The sequence below is a fragment of the Drosophila grimshawi genome, unplaced genomic scaffold (assembly GCF_018153295.1).
Source record: "Drosophila grimshawi isolate 15287-2541.00 unplaced genomic scaffold, ASM1815329v1 contig_44, whole genome shotgun sequence".
NCBI lineage: Eukaryota > Metazoa > Arthropoda > Insecta > Diptera > Drosophilidae > Drosophila > Drosophila grimshawi.
This window is the reverse complement of record NW_025063240.1, coordinates 13,852,788-13,868,497: the sequence shown is the minus strand read 5'-3', so window position 1 is coordinate 13,868,497 and position 15,710 is coordinate 13,852,788. Positions and strand designations below refer to the sequence as shown.

The 15,710-nt window shown below is 39.7% G+C and overlaps 4 protein-coding genes and 1 long non-coding RNA gene across 5 annotated transcripts; 2 read left to right on the top strand and 3 right to left on the bottom strand.

The window, feature by feature from the left end:
• Positions 1-61: 61 nt before the first annotated feature.
• Positions 62-1,427, bottom strand: LOC6558913 (vacuole membrane protein 1). Its single transcript, XM_001984283.2, has one exon. The coding sequence runs from the start codon at positions 1,418-1,420 to the stop codon at positions 152-154; it is 1,269 nt and encodes a 422-aa protein (XP_001984319.2). The 5' UTR covers positions 1,421-1,427; the 3' UTR covers positions 62-151.
• A 101-nt stretch (positions 1,428-1,528) lies between these two features.
• LOC6558533 lies at positions 1,529-5,167 on the bottom strand. The gene is made up of 9 exons (XM_001984285.2): positions 5,055-5,167; positions 4,426-4,997; positions 4,236-4,359; positions 3,940-4,163; positions 3,330-3,882; positions 2,915-3,275; positions 2,427-2,845; positions 1,995-2,371; positions 1,529-1,931 (listed from the first exon to the last, which is right to left on the bottom strand). Exons 1-9 carry the CDS (start codon positions 5,094-5,096, stop codon positions 1,715-1,717), a joined length of 2,889 nt encoding a protein of 962 aa, XP_001984321.2. The 5' UTR covers positions 5,097-5,167; the 3' UTR covers positions 1,529-1,714.
• Positions 5,168-5,572: 405 nt separating this feature from the next.
• LOC6558912 (mitochondrial uncoupling protein Bmcp) lies at positions 5,573-8,091 on the bottom strand. The gene is made up of 5 exons (XM_001984286.3): positions 7,899-8,091; positions 7,624-7,771; positions 6,679-7,095; positions 6,556-6,616; positions 5,573-6,488 (listed from the first exon to the last, which is right to left on the bottom strand). The coding sequence occupies exons 1-5, from the start codon at positions 7,963-7,965 to the stop codon at positions 6,264-6,266; spliced, it is 918 nt and encodes a 305-aa protein (XP_001984322.1). The 5' UTR covers positions 7,966-8,091; the 3' UTR covers positions 5,573-6,263.
• A 1,452-nt stretch (positions 8,092-9,543) lies between these two features.
• Positions 9,544-10,401, top strand: LOC116805889. Its single transcript, XR_004365445.2, has 2 exons — positions 9,544-10,101; positions 10,157-10,401. It is a non-coding gene; the product is annotated as an uncharacterized LOC116805889 (long non-coding RNA).
• A 2,753-nt stretch (positions 10,402-13,154) lies between these two features.
• LOC6558867 lies at positions 13,155-15,689 on the top strand. The gene is made up of 2 exons (XM_001984287.2): positions 13,155-13,444; positions 14,964-15,689. Exons 1-2 carry the CDS (start codon positions 13,345-13,347, stop codon positions 15,218-15,220), a joined length of 357 nt encoding a protein of 118 aa, XP_001984323.1. The 5' UTR covers positions 13,155-13,344; the 3' UTR covers positions 15,221-15,689.
• The last annotated feature ends 21 nt before the right edge of the window (positions 15,690-15,710 follow it).

The following is a 15,710-nucleotide window of genomic DNA, read 5'->3' as shown; positions in this document are numbered from 1 at the left end:
ACAACAACAAAACTAATTATAATAAAATAAAGAATACAAGAAATTTAATTTAAATGTTTTTCATTTATTTATAGCCCTCGCAACTGATTAATCATCTCTCCTCTCAATCGATGCCTTTCATAATGAGCAACAGTCAGTGGTATTCTTATCCTTAGACCTTAGTTTCCTGTTGACATTCCACCATTTCTTTTAATCCGTTCAAGACTTCACTCTCTGTTGATTCTGAATTTTCTTGCACAGTTTCCCGAACTATTTGATCTCTTGCCTGCAGCTGCAAGCGCTTGCAATGCCTTTGGGCTAAGACATTTAGCATGGAGATTCCAAAGTAGATCATTATGACGATGGAGAGGATTTGAAAAGCGTTCGACACCAGGCCGAGGCTGGTGAATGATGCATTACCATTAGTTTTGTGATGCATGCGCAGCTTGGTCGAAGTCAACAGATTTTCAATGGGCGACTGCATTCGTGAGCCGACTAAAGGCACTTTACCCAGTGATTTCACCAAGAAGGCAACCAAATCCTCACTGAAGGCAACAATGACGAGCACTTGCTGTAGGCTGGTCTTGACAATCGCCTTGCCCATTAGAGTGGCAACAAAAAACTTCCAGAATGGCACCAGGAAATGGCCACAAGCAACGCCGGCCAGATCGAAGAGTGGATTTGGAACGCTGGCGCACAAGAGGATACCCACGAAACCGACACGGAGAACCACACGCTCAATCAGATCTTTACATTTATCAAATAGATTCAGTGGGTCGCTGCGATTTTGCGGCTGACTTACTTGCTGCCTCTCAGCCAATCTTTTACCAGAGAGACGAGCTGCCCGGGCCATAAAATATGGCGGCAACTCACCCAGAGCGGTGCCCACGCCCCACAGCGTAGCTTCGATTCGTACTTTGGACAAGATGTCACACATATTTGGCATTTTTCTTACATAGGGTTCTTGGGGGCAAATCTTTAGCTCCGGATAGGGCGGCGTCGGAAAGTCCAGTGATTGGCATTCATAGGCAGCCAATGTGACAGCAGCAATGTGCGGTCCCAGATAAAGCAGAAAAGTATGCAACCCAGTGCCAAAGCCCATCGAAGATAGCAGACCCAAGCCCAGCCAGTAGAAGATGAAGCCCAGATTCTGACGACAAATCTGCATGTATTCCACATGCGGCCCCGGCAAATAATGGATAAATACCAAAATCAGCAGACAGATCATAAGTCGTCGATCCAGCAGACGCACGCCAAGGTTAAGCAACAGCATAAACACCTCCAGGATGCCATATTTTAAGGTCATCAATGGACGCCGCCATAGCACCAAAGACTTACGCTCCAGACGTTCCTCATCGCACTGCATCACTGCAAGATCCACATCATTTGCAAGCTGATCCGCTGCGTTAGCTATAGTATTTGTAGACATTCTCTTCCGCATCTCAATGAAAGTAGAGAAAGCAAATTATATAAATTTTATGTTCTTTCTCAAAATATTCAAATTGGTTACATACGAATAGCTTATTAGAAAACAATGTCGTTACTTCATTTATAAATGTGACAGCTGAAATCTTACAATATTGATGAATATAGAATAGCAAGAAAACTTAATAAAAACGAACTGAATAATCCACAAAATCAGATCGCATAATAATATGTTAACACAAATGGAATTTCATTTTATCAATTACAAGTCAATTAAACATCGAGTTCCTGTAGTGGTACTTCAATTTCGTTATAGAATACTAAACACATTCGTTTGCCAGAACGCCAAAGGACCCGGTGGCTGAGGCTTTAATCGGATCGCACGCACCCCATTGTTGGATACCACCCCATCCTCATCATCCTCGCAACGGTATTTGTGTGCGCTAATCTGCGTTATAAACTTGTCGAGTTCAAGCGATTCGGCAGTGGTAAAAGCGTTTGCCGACAGTCTATTTAGCAGTCGAGCGCTGTGCCGACAAATACTATAAATTAATATAAGAGTGTTAATCATTGTATTAATGGATACGTACATATGCAGAAAATGATGCTTCTCAAGACGCAGTGGTGCCACCAGCTCTATCAAATGACGCAGCGACAATAGACAATTCTGTTGCTTGGTTGCCACTGGTTCTGTACGGTTTACATTCAGCCTATCCAATAGAAGCTGCAGTGAGGTACTGAAAACATACAATCTCAAAAGCCAAGCATCCTTCGCACTGACGTGTTCTTCGACGAGCTGCAAATGGGAGGCCAGAGCTTCGGGCACACACTTCAAATTGGTGCGATCATTAAAAATGTGCAGATGGATGACGGCCAGGCAATGAGCGTATGTTTCAGTACGACGATTGATTAGCACTTCGATTAATTGTTTCGATTCCAGGCAAATGCAATCTGGCATGGTTTTTACCTGCAGAAAATGAGTAAATTCAATTAAATGAATTCTCTTTTATTATTTTCCCTACCATTTTGTACTGCAACAGCAGTTTCCATATGCGATACGTGGGCAATGCAATCGACTCACAAGCGTGTAGCTGACGAATGTGCGAGTACATCTCCTTCACGTAGCTTAAGTACAGTGTATCGCTTCGTGCTTTAATTGCCAACGTTGAATCGGAGAGTTGCTGCAGCAAAACATCATAAGTGAGCGCATTGAGCGTCAGGCTATGCTGCATTCCCAGCAGCAGCACGACAATGGCACAAAACAGAGACTTGCCGTGTTGCAAGTTCGGCAACAGGTTGCCCATTTCACGCACGCAGACAACGTACAATTCCTCGGCCAGCCGTATGGATCTTGCCTCGTGCTCATGGGCATCAACCAGCTGGTCTCGCTCCCGATGCAGCAGTGCAAGCATTAGCGCCAAACACTCGTAGCCATAGAGAGCTGCAGCGATACACAAGATGAAGAGATATTCAATAAGAGTAGTAATAAATAATTAAAGAATGGGCTTACCTAGACACTCATTGGCTACTGAAATCTTCAGCATTTGCTGGGCTAGTATCTCGTATATATCGCACACCTGATGGCCGCGCAGCTTGTTGTGCCTGAGCAGGACATAAATACATCGCACGCATTTAGCGTATTCCATCAGTCGGTCAGGTTGTACTCTCTCCTGATCGCGATCCAGCAAGTGCACCGCTATCTCTGCATACTTATCCTGCAAATTCAGTGCAGCAGCTACAAGCAGCTCTTCGTTTCCTGTCACCTCCACGGAACGACAGATGTTGAAGAATAGTATTGAAAAGTCGGCTTCGTTAAGCGTCTCATCATCCACAAACATATTCAAACAGTGTCTTTCCAGTGCACAAATCAACTGCAAAAGTAATCGATTGCAAATCAAATGCATTTAATTTTACCAACAACTCACTCGTGGCTTTTGATTCACGATGGCCTCAAAGTCCACGACACTGTAGATACCAAAAATAACGGTACGTATCTCTGGCCGCTGGGCAGTCCTTTCAAGTAGATCCGGCCAATTGGCCAGAAGCTTATGCACCTGCTTCTGGGCCAGCTCACTTTCAGCATACTGTTCCGTGTAAAGTTCAAAGAGGGCGCAAAGAGCTTGAGCGGCCAATTGAATGACCTCCAGTCGCACATCTCCCGCACTGAATACATTTTGATAGGACTTGAAGAACTGCACAGCTGGAAAGTACGGCGTCAGCTTCTTTATATAGTTTTTCAAGAGCAACATAAGCTTGTCATAGTTGGCAACTTTTTTTTGTGTGATATGGTGTGTTTTTAGAAACAATTCCAATATGTGCACGAATATCTGACGGTCATGAAGCTGGCGCTGAGCCAGAGTCACATACAGTTGTGCAGCCAAGGAACACACCGCATTTGAAACATGAGAGACGTCCAATACAATCATCAAGATTTGCTCCAGAAAACGCAACGGGAAAATCTCTGCGCTGACCAGGTGCCTAAAATAAAAGACTGATGAGTGTGTGCGTGAAATGCAAAATAAGAGGTTGACTTACTGCTGCAAGGTTTGCAAATATTGAAGCGTAGCCAAACGCAAAGGATTGGTCTGCCCTTTGAGCATCTCAAATTGTAGGGCCAGGTATTTATCGGTGATTAGTTCGTTGGTAAAGAGGCGCAAATATAAATTGTTCGCTGAATCGCGCTGCTGTCCATCAGCAAATTTGTCCAACATCGAGATTAGAAACTTGTATGTCTGAATATAAGAGTCACTGTTCGTCATCTGGTAAGACAGAAGGTAAGATTTCAATTACTGTCGTAACTTAGTTACTTTTATTGTAGCCGTTATTTATACCTCGCAGTTTAACACAATGTAGATGAAGTTCAGAGCAGATTTTGTGGCCCCGCAGAAAAGTTGAAAGTGCTCAGCGAATATGTCCAACATAGGTGTTAGTATGGCCGGACAGGTCGCCTCGTAGCTGCCAAAGCGAATAGGAATTATGTGTTATTCGATTAGTACAAGCGGACTGTGAGCAAGCACTTACAATATGCCATAGCGGGCAAGAACGGCAAGGGTTAAGCAAACTTGGTTGAGCAGCTCAAATTGTTCGCCATGATTGGGTAGCAGCCTGACCAAGCCATGAAGTAGGCTAAACGATAATCTGGCCAACGGTTCGCAGATGAACCGATCAATTAGATTGAAGTTCAACTGCAGTTTATTAATAATGACACGCACCACCATCGTCCAGACGCTGACCATGCGCAAGTAGCAGCGCACAGGATTTGTTAGATCATAGAATTGCTGGCCCAGGTGTGTGTCTGGCGACTCCTGTGCAACTTGACTATTATAGTAAGCAAGTCGCGTAGGCAACTCGTCCAGAAACGCCTCAACTCGACTCAACACAAATGGCACAACATGATACACGTAGTTCAAGTTGTCTTCGCAATACGGGTGAAAGTAGTTGAACTGCTGAAATGACTCGACGGTGGCATTGAACTTCAGGCCGAGCACTTGGAAACACTGCCCGACAAAGTTATGCGACACCTTTGCCAACCAGTTGTGGGGATCGGCCGTGACAGCCTGGATGAAACTGTATATATACTGCTCGGTCGCGAACTTGAAAGTAAATCGAGCTATAAGCAAATATTTTCATTCGCTGTTTAATTTACTCACATTGACTTTAGCGCCGGTCGAAAGAGCCGTTACGAAATCCATGGAACAAATCGTAATAATGTATCTCTCTTTTGACAGACAGCAAGGAGTGATTTCGACGCTCGAAATCCGTTAATTCAACTATTGGCGGCAATTTGTCGATAAGCAATGATTGCAATTTTTGTTATCGCATTAGGGAATAATCGAAAGGGCGTTTAGGGCGCCGAATTCAAAAACATTACGCGATATTTAGTTTAGCATTTTCATTGCGAAGGCAGAATAAAAAATAAATACGTTTATAAATCATAACTATTAAATCCGTGACTAACAATTCAAAATAATAAAGGCATTGTTATTTTTGTGTACTATTCTTTCATATACACATATTTATTATACAATTAATAAGACAATTTGAAGAGGTGATTGGAGACAGTTTTCTGTTCCTGAGAAATAATTGTACTAATTCATTTATTCATTCATTTTTGCTTCAGTAGAAAATTATGTTGTAATTTATAATAAAGGTTTACACACATTAATTATAAGTGTTATGAGATTTCAGACGATCTGTTTATTAATTAGTTCTGCTCGTACATATCGTTGTTTGGTATGTATTATATCATATATAAATGTATTACTAAATGCACATATTTACAGCATAATTTTATTTTTTTTTTTGAAGTAATGCAAACTAGTTCAATTAACTGCTGTGAATAAATGAAAAGTGCGATTTAATACAATTTCAAACTAAACTAAATAAGCCAAATCAAAAGCTAAATTGTACTAATTTTTGTCACATTTTTTCCTTAAGTTAACAATATTAATTCCTAAATGCGTTCCGCAAGATGTAATATTTGTACACACATAGATGTGAATAAGAAATGCATTTGAAATTAAATGGCATTAACAAGACTAGAGGAATACTTGGCGCTCTTCCAATTGTCAAGTACTCCATGGGATTTACCAAACTTTTTCGAAATGCAGATAGTTCAAATGCTTCTGGCCAAATTAGGAATTATTTCAAAAGTCATTACATTTGTCCTACGTAAACTCATTAGATGACGGAAGTTCATTCTGGATACTAAATAGTCAACATGCAACAGGCACATTAGTGGCAACTCCCTGGCTCGATTTCATTTCAATTATGCTCCTATTTTAAAATAGATTTTCTTTTGGTTTTGGTTTCAATGCTAAATACATCTTATACTTGACGTTTTTTGATCAACGACGTTGCTAATATTTCTTTAGTTGCTCGTACGTGATAAAGAAAATAATGTTCCAGGGGCCCATGCGCACCCACGTGGGTATAAAGCCTTTGTACAATGCCAGCAGACCCTCGTTACGAATCGTCTGCACAGCGCAATCCAGACTTCCACTGTAGAGCTTCGGTGTTGTTGCAGCTGCAGTGGCAAGGCCACCATTCAGTACAGTCACATGCCTCTGATTCATCAGGCGCGTCTATTAAAAGTGAGTATTTTAGCATCACTTAATTACATCAAAGTAAATTGTGCGAAATTCCACTTACTCGAATCACATCGATTGGTGTCGAGGCAACGGCGCTGCCCAAGCTTGCAATGAAGCTCGAACTGAAATGTGATAAACATCAAATAAATGGTGTTTACGAATAATGTGTGCGCGCAGTGCTTACATAAAATGATTCGCGACTTGATCACCAAAAGCGCTCATCAGCTGCAGTTTGCAAAAATCATAGACGGGCAGCTCGACGGATGCAATAACCACAGCTCGCTGTGCCGTTGGGCCAACGCCACGCCACAGTCCGCGCACACCCTCAAACTTGTAGATCTCGCGGAAGCAGCCAAGCAGACCCAGTTGATCGGTGCCCTTGCCATGCACTTGCATGCGCACCTTGAGCACATCCGTTGGATTGGCAATTGCCGATGAGATGGCACCCGCTCCCGCTGCACAGATGATATTGCTCCATACACGCTCACTGCCATCGCTGTGCGTCAGCAGACCGCGCTCATTGGCCAGCTTCTTAAGAGTGTAGTAGGTGCCGAATTTGATAGTGCCATAGGTTGCCTGTCGCAGCACCGCCGGCCAAATACTGCAAGACAATAATTGCTTATCTGATATCTGGCTATCACAGAAATTCAATAACAAAGTCTAAAAGGGTGACTGCTGTTACTGCTGCTGCTGCTGCTGTTGTTGTGCTTATCAGGCAGGGCCAAAGTTTACTGCCAATTTCATATGATGTAGTCCACTGAACGGATTATGGCACGAGACGACTCCGTATACCTTAACACAGAGTATTGAAATTTTGTGCTGCATGACAGCGCAAGTCTGTCAATAAATGGCTTCTTGTGGAACGAGTATCAGTGTTTGCCAATATATATCTGTTCTAGCTACGATTATTATTATGTTTCCAACATCATGGTGAATAATTACTTCAAATTGTAAGGGTATACATTCATCGGATTTGAAGTCAATTTGCCGTGGCTCGTTATCAATTTGCACACATTGCAGTTTTGCATGCATGCTTAATAATTTGCATATGTGTGTAAATGGAATCAGAAGCTTGCACGTTATTGGGTCACTTGAATGCATTCTGGACGGAGTATAGTTGTTGACTTACCCGGAATACAATGCTCTCAGTCCCTCCTCCTTGGAGATTTTGACAAATGCATCAGTCATTCCACGATATCGTAATTGTGAAAATGTCTGATCAATTTTCTGTCCTTGAATTTGTAGGCGGGTCTTTGTCGTGTCGATGGGAAATGTGCCTGCAAAGAGTAACATGTGCATACACACACACACACACAGACACACAAATATGCATGTAGGAGACGAGCAAGTGTTTGTTTACACCATATTCTATAGAATCAAATATCATCGCCGCTTTTAACTTACCAAATTCGGCTGTTATGGATGCCATTCCGCCGTAGATAAAGGGCCGCCAATCCTTGACTTCAGCCATGGCCACAGCAGCAACAGCACCTGTTGAGTGCTTGCACTTTTTTGGTCACCACGGCTCGCTGGTTAGATTAATAAAAATAAATAAATCACGCAACAAACATGCTGCATTCGCGGAAAATTACACAGTGCAGAGCAGTACAATCGATTTTCTATGCGATAGTATCGATATATTGTTATTGTGCTCGTTACTTTGCTTATCGATATCAGCATTCTACACACTACAACAAGTCTTCCAATTGAAATTGCACATAACGAACCGCAGCTCTTTGAAATTTATTTAATAAACAATACCGTTTGTCATATAAAAAGAATCTATTACAATATATACTTAAAGTCTTGGTGCACTTAAATCTCAAGCAACAACTATTCATTCTGTATATTCTTTCTCATAAACAACATATATTTGCTTTTTCTATGCCTTATAAATGGTATAACTTATTTATTTTTCCATTCTGTCTTTTTTCAAATGAGCTGAAACTTGTATATATATTTTTGTTTTAGTCAGTGCGTCGGAGCCGACCAGATCGGACCACTATATCTGATATAGCGAGAATCAGTCGAAAGTTGAGTTTTAAGTTGTGGGATCAAGATAGGCGTAGACCTATATAACTACACAAATGTGAAATATGCAGTTCGCAGTCAGTCGTGATACAGAAACCATATAAATTCAAATTGCTTAAAACGTGCATAAACATTATGATATTTCGCACTCGGCATCAATATTTAAATGTCGTCAAATTGACTTCGGTCAACAAGGCTAATTAAAATTCGCTGTTTTTCGGCGTAGTTTAAGTTAGCTAATACTGACAATTAAATTTAAAAATCGTTTATTTTTATGAATATTCTGATAATAACGAGATAATTATAGTTGGAAAATATATATGTATAAGTTTATGGATGGATGGTAGACAGTAGCACAAACAAAATATCAAAAACAAATGTGTTTTTGGTTTTTTCGCCGTGTAGCGAATTTGGAATGCAAATGATCTCTTACTCAAATAAAATGGAATTTTAAAAACATACGAATGGGAATTCCTAAATCTTGGCTAGTCTAAATTGAGCTGGGTTCTCTGGCCCCAGCCTTGTATTTAAATGTATTGGATTTTTATTTTGACCAACCTCTGTTTAGTCAACAAATTCACCTAATTAAAATTGTAATTTGCAAATAACAATACATGTTTGCGTTTGTTAGATATACATAAATAAATATATATATACACATACATAGTATTGGTTATTCCACGTCACAAATTTAAAATTCAACCACGGACCGGATCGTGAAAGTAAACAGCGTCATCGAGGCGGCGACGGCGTCAGAAAGTCGCCGGCATTTTGGACTAGTTCCACTATGCTTATTAGAGAAGCGACAAGAAGCGACTCGAAGCGAGGCGAGGTGATTAAAGAAGATGCTCTTTTGCACTGGGTTTAACCCGAAATAACAACAGAGACTGGAACTTTTAGTCGCTTGGCTGGAAAATAAGAATTTGGCTAAATGAATCGAGTGCCCCCATCTTGTGTAATATAATTTTCGTTATTTTACAGCTCATTTCATTTAGTTAAATGTCGGCATATATTTGTTTGTCTGGCAATTCGTCAACTGCTAAGTGATTTTTGCGAGTGGAGCGATCAGGCTCTAAAAACAAAGTGTGGGTAGCAACAATCGTCCCGCCTCTGCTATTAGCAGTAACTGTGCACAAAATAAATTAACAAATTAATTCAGGCATGCTATGGCTTTATTGTCCATTTCATGTTGTTAAGCCACAACAAAATTATATTAAATCCGAGAGATTAAAATACCCAGTTATTTCATAACTTATAGATTAAGACATTATCACACATACTTGTCAGCAAGTAGTCGAAGTCAGACATGTAATACCCGTAAAAATATTTTCAGACGCCGTTGACAAAAGTCGGGCGAGCTGTTAATCGTAGCATAACGGCTGATTGTCCTTGAAGTGGCTAACGGCCGAATACCGCCGCCTGGATTTCTTAACATGGCCAAGTCTCACAGCAATTTCGAGTATCTCCCTTATCGCCCTTTTGATTCGACGACGATTCTTCTGTGGGAGATTGGAAAAAGTGATGAGCTCCTGAATGGTGACCGGTTGATTGATTCTCTTAAGGGTGCGAACCAGCTGTATGATTATTGTGTTCACATTTCTATTTGCCATTTAACCGTTATTTCATACTAGTTCCAATTACATGAATTTTGAAAACAATTCTGTCTGACATATGAATTGAAATCGGCTGGCTTGCTACATGTGGTTGTTTTCAAAATTTTGCAGCACGCATGTAAAAAATGATCAATTTTACTTGAATGAGTACATTATGAATCTATGATCTTGAAAGTCCACAAATTAATCCTGTTAATTGGAAGAATTTATGATATTAGCCTGTCATATAAGCATAATAAAAGCATATAGAAAAAACTGTCAAATTCGCAGAATTTATTGTTTTTTTACTCGGAGACGCCGCCTCTTCAAATTCCTGCATAATTAGACACAATCGCAGTAAACTTCTGCTGCTGCTGATGCTGCGTCCACATTTCGATCGGGAAATAGATTCAAAAATTCGTCTGTGGACCGGTCGGACGGTAGCAAGACGATGCCGACATTTGGCGACGTTGATGTGTAATAAAAAATAAGACAAAAAACACCTCACGCAACGCTCCATCGGAGCGATTAGCACATGTCGGAGGCTGGAGCTGGAGGCTAGCAACGATATTGATACTGAGACTGAAACTGAGAGCCAGTCTGAGACTGACACTGATAAACAAAACCACTCAAAACACGGCTTGATGGATTATTCGCAATTTCTTTGGCGCCAGACTCTTTTTGGTTTCTTCTACTCCTCGAATGCGGATTTGGTATCTCGGGGTTTTTCAATGAGCAAAAAAAGACAACAACAAAAAATACAACGTGCTAAATATGCAAATTTGGTTTAAATTAATTTATAAAGTCTGCATCTTTGTGACTCTAAAAGAAATGTCTTTCCCTATCCGTGGGTTCCCATACAATACTGGGGAATACCGCATAAATGTTGAACCATAATATCTTAAGCAAGTCAATTAAATATATGAAAGTTTTAATTTGCTTGTCTTTTGATCCATCGCACTTAAAACTAAATGGAAACAATGATAAAATAGTGAAAGAATAATAAAAAATATATATATCAGCTTGTGAGATCTATACAAATAATACATCAGGGGACTGAATTGTTTGCTTGTACGCAGCACACATCAAATAAAATTAATCAAGAATTAATTGTTTACATGTCGCTTGAGGAGAGGGGGGCGACTAGGGGTAGGGGAGGGTGCTAAAAGCCTGCTACTGTATGCGAACTGACTGTTTTAATACACAATTTATTACTAATTATGCGTCACGTCAAAACAAAAAACCTAAACCCTATAAATATTTATCAATTTGTATCTTTATTTTTTTGAATTTTTATTTTTTTGTTTACATCGTCTTTTTTGTGTTTTTTTTTTTTTTTTTTTGGTTTCTTTTAGTTACAACGTCAGATTGGCACGTAGTCCAAAAATGAGCAATAACATTAATACGAATCAACAATAAATCAGCTATAAAACGGCTGCTCGAAGTGGAATTTTTAGCATAGCTGTCGACCGGCTGCCGCCCCTCGAGCATTGTGCTAAGGCAAAACTGAAATCTTGTACCCGGTCATAATTAATAAATTCCAGCGTGCGCCGCCGCAAAATGATCTTGGTTTCAGTCTCTGCTGCTGACTTGCCAGGCCAAGGCAATGTCAGCGGCACCAACGCCAAACACAAGCAAACAAAACAACAACAAACAACAACAACAACAACAACAACAACAACTATAATAACAATAACAACAACATTGACGTCACACTACGTAGTTGTTACTTGTCGCTTGTTGCAAGTGTGACATGCGTATTGAGGCTTGGAACGGGTTAAACGGGTATATTGGGGTACTGAGACGACAACAAGAATCAAATCGAACAAGAGGCCACTAATAAACAATAAACACATAAACACATCAGCTGGAATCATTCATTTTTTTCTACGTCTGTACCAAAACTTTGACATTAGCTAACAGGACGCAATGATGGCATTAAATAGTTGATTGTTGACATGTAACAAAAAAAGCTGCTGTCCTTTCTTTGTTGTTAAGAATGACGTGCAATGCCGGACGCGGATAATAGGTATTTAAGCTCTGGTATGCAATAAAAGAAAACAACAACAGCAAAAAAGCAGGCGACTAGTTTTTATTAAACGGTACGCCCCCTGGCGGCCGGTGTCGTCAACTTGGCGCCAGTCGATCGGCATAATAAGCAATGCAAGCAACCCCATTATACTCGTCTGGAGGGGGCGGGGAGATTCATCAAGCCCTGTCAGGACAAATTTGTAAACATACTCTAAATACATTAAAAAAAATATAAGTACCAGTTTTTATCAACTGAATTTAACTGAATATACAGTGAGAGTGATCTATCATTTAAAGCTCTAATTGGAAGTAGAGTATAACAAGAATTTACTTATGGTTCTTCGAAACATCTTACAACTAATAGATATATCATATCAAGCCGATGATTAAGCAAAAATAAGACAAGCATGTCAGCTCCAAAGATATTACAATGCCATAAAATGAAAGCAGAGAGGGCCCGTGCAAAACGCCCCCAAAGCACGCCCACATCTATTCCCACGACCCACAGAGAGCCAGACGGATTTGGATAAACCCGTCGACAAACCGATTGCCATTTGAAGTGATCAAGCAATTAATTACATTAACTGCAAAATAATGCAGAACAATGAGTTGAGCCAAATGAGGCGTGGGCGAATCAAATAGAACAATAACAATAATGGGGGCGGCCAAGTGAAATAGTGAAAAATAAAAAGCATTTCGCCGGCAAGGCAAACAGTAAATACACACACACACGTATGGACGTTTGCGCACTGCAGATGGGCCTTAAGATTTATGGTTAGCGCGTTAGTCGCGGAATAACCCAAGACGCAAAAATGTAAAGCGAAAACGCCGAAGCAAACAACAACAATAAAAAAAAAAAGAAAACATGTGCTTTTTGGCTGAAGAGCGGGAGAGAGCAGAAAAAAAAGAGACGTCCGAGAGAGCTTGAGTGTGAGTGAGTGAGTGAGTCTGTGTGAGCCGAAAGGCCAGCGATATTCGCTTAAATATGAGCGTCACTGGCCGCTGTAGCCTCAGTTGCTGACTGTTAAGTGCCCAGTGCAAAGCTCGACAACAATATCATAAAGCACAGACAAGTAAAACGCTGTAAAAAGTTTACAAAAGTTGAACCACCTGTGAACAAACACCATTAAACAACAACAACAACAACAACAATATTTTGCAACAATTTACACAAACAACAAAAATCAACAATTAAAATGTACGCGGAAAAAGTTTGTGTCGCAATCGCGTTCCTCGCCTGCCTCGCCTGCATTGCCGAAGCGGCTGTTTACACTCAGCCCGCGATAATCAATCCTGGTTAGTATTCCAGAAACAATAAGAAGCTTAATTTTTAAATTCGGTTGCACTTTCGTTATTTTCTCCTTTTTTCGCTCACACAAAAATCAAGTTAATAAAAGCAGACAGTATTTTATATATATACATTGTTTTAGAGCTATTAAATCCAAATTTTTCCACAATTTGAGAAACTGACGCATTTTAATTAAATTTTAAATGAATTTCAGTCATAAACGACCTTTTAGCAACAATAAAAAAAAAGCTAATAAAGTTAAAAGCGGTTAGCAGTTTCTGTGATTGATTTATGGTTCAAGTTGAGAAGATGTTTTGTGATAGTTTTGATTTGTCGCAAATTCGGAGAATTGTTCTACCTTTAATTGCAACTTTTTAGATGTCGACGTCAGATGTCAGACTCAAAGTTATGTTTGTTTTGTATTATTGTATTTTTGGGTGTTTTTCGCTTTGCCTTTGTTTTGAGTTATGGGATTTAGATATATTTTGTTTTGCTGTTTTCGTTGACGTCAACATTCCCAAAACAAAAATATAAAACAAAATTAACGTAATGAAAACAACGCAAAACAGTCGATGCCAAATTAGTAGCAAACAACAACTAAATTATGTATTTTGTGTTTTTCTTTCTTTTTTTGTTTTGCTGATACAAATGTGGGTTTTTTGCGTTTTTCGCTTCTGCCAAAAATTAGCATAAGAAATGTGCTGATTTTTTAATATTGCTGGCATTTTATTAACGAATTAAGATGCGCTCTGCTAATTTGCATAGCTATGCGGATTTGTATTACAAAAGTGTCGCAGCTTTTGATAAAATGTTTGTTTTTCTTATTCACCCCACAATTTATCATTTGTCTGTTATCGTGAAGGTCGTCCAACTGCTGACCGGGTTAAGAGAATGCCGAGCTAACTAACTAATGCTTAAAAATAGGCGATGAGTTCACGCGAATTTCTTTAGCCCAATCTCAATTAGCAAAAATAACAACAACAGCAACTATTAAAATTAATGTACAAAACTCTTTAAGATCGCACCGCCTTCGACCTGAATGGAGAAGTACCATTAATCAAAATGTCGATAGCCGGCGGCTAATTGTTATAAATAATAGCGTGGCTGTCAATTGTTTGCAAGTACCGCCACTCCAGAGTTTTATTTTTAAATATGCCACAAGAGAGCAAGCGTATTTTTGTTTTTCACTATTTGCACACAGTCGACTGACTGCGGCGTGACTGTCAAGTTCGTGGCTTAAGTCTTTTGATCAGTTTTTTGAGATAGTCACGTCGAAATCATTTTGAAAGCAAATACTTACAGATATTTATAGATGGTTACACACATACATTTTGTATGTACATATGTGTATTGGCAGTTGCCCCAATGAGTTTTGCATAATGTGAGCCAACTTCCTTGTGCATAAATCAGAAATGGAAAACGAGAAGAAAAAATAAAAAGCAAAATGCAAGCAGCTGTAATAAAGCACAACAAGAAAAACAACTTCCGGTTTAACTGATTCACATTCTTTATTATTTCAACTTGCAGCGCATCCCGGCAAATGCTACGACAAGCTGACCAGACGCTCCATGCTCCCCAACAAGGAGTACAAGCCGAAGGGCATCTGTGCCGCCATGACGTGCGACATTGAGGCGCGTCAGATCAATATCGAGACCTGTCCCTACATCGAGATGCCCGGCTGCGAGGAGCTGCCCAGTGACCTCAACTGGAGCTTCCCCAAGTGCTGTCCGCAGTTCAAGTGCGTCGACTTCAAGACCGGCAAGGAGTTTGTCGTCTCCATTTAGTTAAAGACTCCAGCAGGGAGAAAACATTACACATTTTTCTACATGGGGCAATTTGGGGTATGGGGGTTGGGCCTGCTACAGACCTGAAACGTGATTTTACATGAAATGTATTCGTAGTTTTCTAGTTATTTGACTGTGTGTGTGCGAGTGTTTCTTAGTTAGTAAGCTTGTTTGTTTGTTTTGTGTGAATGATTCATTTAGAAGGCATAATTTATTTATTATTCAATTTTGTACATAACAAAACAACTTGCATAATTTCTTTGTAAAACTCTTGATGATCTTTTATCCATGTTTCATGTGTGAGCATACGTAATTAATATGATTAACTTTTCCTCTCCTTTTTTGATTATTTCAAAAAGCACTGTATGCGATATTTGCAAACGTGACTAACTGTATAAATGGTTTAGTTTCTTAGTTATAAGCCACAACAAAAAACTCAATAATAAAAAAAATTAATAATTAAAACAAATGTGTTTTATGTGTAAATTAA

Coding starts and splice junctions, on each gene's coding strand:
- LOC6558913 (XM_001984283.2), bottom strand. CDS start 1,420: ATGCGGAAGAGAATGTCTACAAATACTATAGCTAACGCAGCGGATCAG.
- LOC6558533 (XM_001984285.2), bottom strand. CDS start 5,096: ATGGATTTCGTAACGGCTCTTTCGACCGGCGCTAAAGTCAAT. Junction 3,276..3,329: donor TCGTGAATCAAAAGCCACGA/GTGAGTTGTTGG, acceptor TTACTTTTGCAG/TTGATTTGTGCACTGGAAAG. Junction 2,372..2,426: donor TGCTGTTGCAGTACAAAATG/GTAGGGAAAATA, acceptor CATTTTCTGCAG/GTAAAAACCATGCCAGATTG.
- LOC6558912 (XM_001984286.3), bottom strand. CDS start 7,965: ATGGCTGAAGTCAAGGATTGGCGGCCCTTTATCTACGGCGGAATGGCA. Junction 7,096..7,623: donor CTGAGAGCATTGTATTCCGG/GTAAGTCAACAA, acceptor ATTGTCTTGCAG/TATTTGGCCGGCGGTGCTGC. Junction 6,489..6,555: donor CACCAATCGATGTGATTCGA/GTAAGTGGAATT, acceptor CACTTTTAATAG/ACGCGCCTGATGAATCAGAG.
- LOC6558867 (XM_001984287.2), top strand. CDS start 13,345: ATGTACGCGGAAAAAGTTTGTGTCGCAATCGCGTTCCTCGCCTGCCTC. Junction 13,445..14,963: donor GCCCGCGATAATCAATCCTG/GTTAGTATTCCA, acceptor TTCAACTTGCAG/CGCATCCCGGCAAATGCTAC.